At 34.1% G+C, this 1,705-nt stretch overlaps 1 protein-coding gene across 1 annotated transcript; it reads right to left on the reverse strand.

The window, feature by feature from the left end:
- Window positions 1-946: 946 nt before the first annotated feature.
- On the reverse strand, window positions 947-1,553 carry LOC105316058 (uncharacterized; the record flags this gene model as incomplete). The annotated part of the gene is made up of 2 exons (XM_011410856.1): window positions 1,196-1,553; window positions 947-1,147 (listed from the first exon to the last, which is right to left on the reverse strand). Coding segments are annotated over exons 1-2 (559 nt in total), but the record flags the coding sequence as incomplete, so codon positions are not given.
- Between the last annotated feature and the right edge of the window lie 152 nt (window positions 1,554-1,705).

Raw genomic sequence — 1,705 nt, forward strand, 5'->3', positions numbered from 1 at the left:
CAGGCACATGTAAGACATCCTTGATGAAGTGTCATCTTAGCATTGACATCACATTTCATATCATTTATTAGAAATGTGACCAATTGAATATTACTACTCTCACAGGCACAATGCAATGGTATCCTACCCTCATTGTCAGTAGAGTGTAGTAAACTAATGTATTGAGGATACTGACTGGTGATATGCTTGATAAAGTGAGTGTGACCTTTTAATGATGAAAAATGAATAACACTCCAGCCTTTGTTATCTGTTAGGCTCAGACTACACTTGTAATCCTTCACATATAATTCCAGTAGTAAAATATCACCAGATTCAGCAGCATAATGAATTGGTAGCTTACCATTACTGTCAGCTTGATGAGGATCTAACTGATAGGTAGTTATTAATTCTTTAACAAGAGATAAGTTAAGAGACAGTGAGGCATAATGTAAAGCAGTGAGGCCATTTTTAGTAACTCCAGTAGGAGACAAACCTTGTTCAGTAATAAGATACTGAACTAAATCAAAGTTACCACTCCATGCAGCATGATGTACTAACATGCGTCCTTCATTATCTGTTTTATTAATATCACAATGCTGTACCTCAATGAGATATTGAGTGATATCAATATGACCATTACGACAAGAATGATGAAGACATGTCATACCATCATTATCAGTGATATTAGGATCACTGTTATGATTATTAATAAGATATTTAACAGAATTAATGCTACCTGACCAGGAAGAGTAGACTAATGGTGTATGACCATAAGTATCAGCATCATTAGTATTGAGATTATACTGAGATATGATATAACTTATTACACTAGTAGAACCTGACCAGGCAGCATAATGTACTAGAGACCTACAATCATTAGTTAATGTACAATTGATATTATATTCTTCTAATGCTTTCACTAGTAATGTACTGCCACTGCGTGATGCAAAATGAAGTAATGACTTACCATCATTTGTAGTGGCATTGATGTGAAAGTTAGGGCAAGTGCTAGCTTTCTTGAGAAGTGAAGAAAACATTGTCACTCTTTGATTTCGTTTCATATAATCAATATTTGTTTTAATTCTAGTATTATTAATAATCTCAATAACTGGTGCATCACTTTGTGCCATAAGCTTACTATACACAATACCAGCTCGAACATGTATACCTGCATAACATACATAATGTAAACACGAGTAGTCATTGGCTTCATTACATTGAACACTAACAATATACTCAACAACTGACAATAAAGAAAACCATGAAGCATAATGAAGTGGAGTTCTACCATATTGATCCTTTACACCAATGGATAGTTGATACCAATTAAAAAGATACTTAAAAAGCTCAACACTTTTATTATTCATAGAACGACAAATATAATGTAGTATACCTCGTCCAAAATTAGTAACTGAATCTGGTAAGAAGAGGTTTAATGATTCAAGCTTGTGGACTAATGCTAACTCTCCACTTTGACAAGCTAACAATGATAAAGACTCGCTATAAAAATTAATCTGCGATGTATTACAATATCTCTCAATAAAGAATTCCACCAGGTCAGAATGGCCCCCCATTGCTGAGTATAGTAATGCAGTGTTATTGCTATTGTCTGGTTGATCAGGAGGAACGTGACATGTGTCTACTAGATATTGTACTATAGATAAGTGGCCTTTATAAGATGCCATATGTATACCAGATACACTATTATCATCACCTTCATTAGGAT

Source organism: Amphimedon queenslandica, unplaced genomic scaffold, assembly GCF_000090795.2.
Source record: "Amphimedon queenslandica unplaced genomic scaffold, v1.1 AMPQUscaffold_5598_Cont22435, whole genome shotgun sequence".
Classification (NCBI taxonomy): Eukaryota; Metazoa; Porifera; class Demospongiae; order Haplosclerida; family Niphatidae; genus Amphimedon; species Amphimedon queenslandica.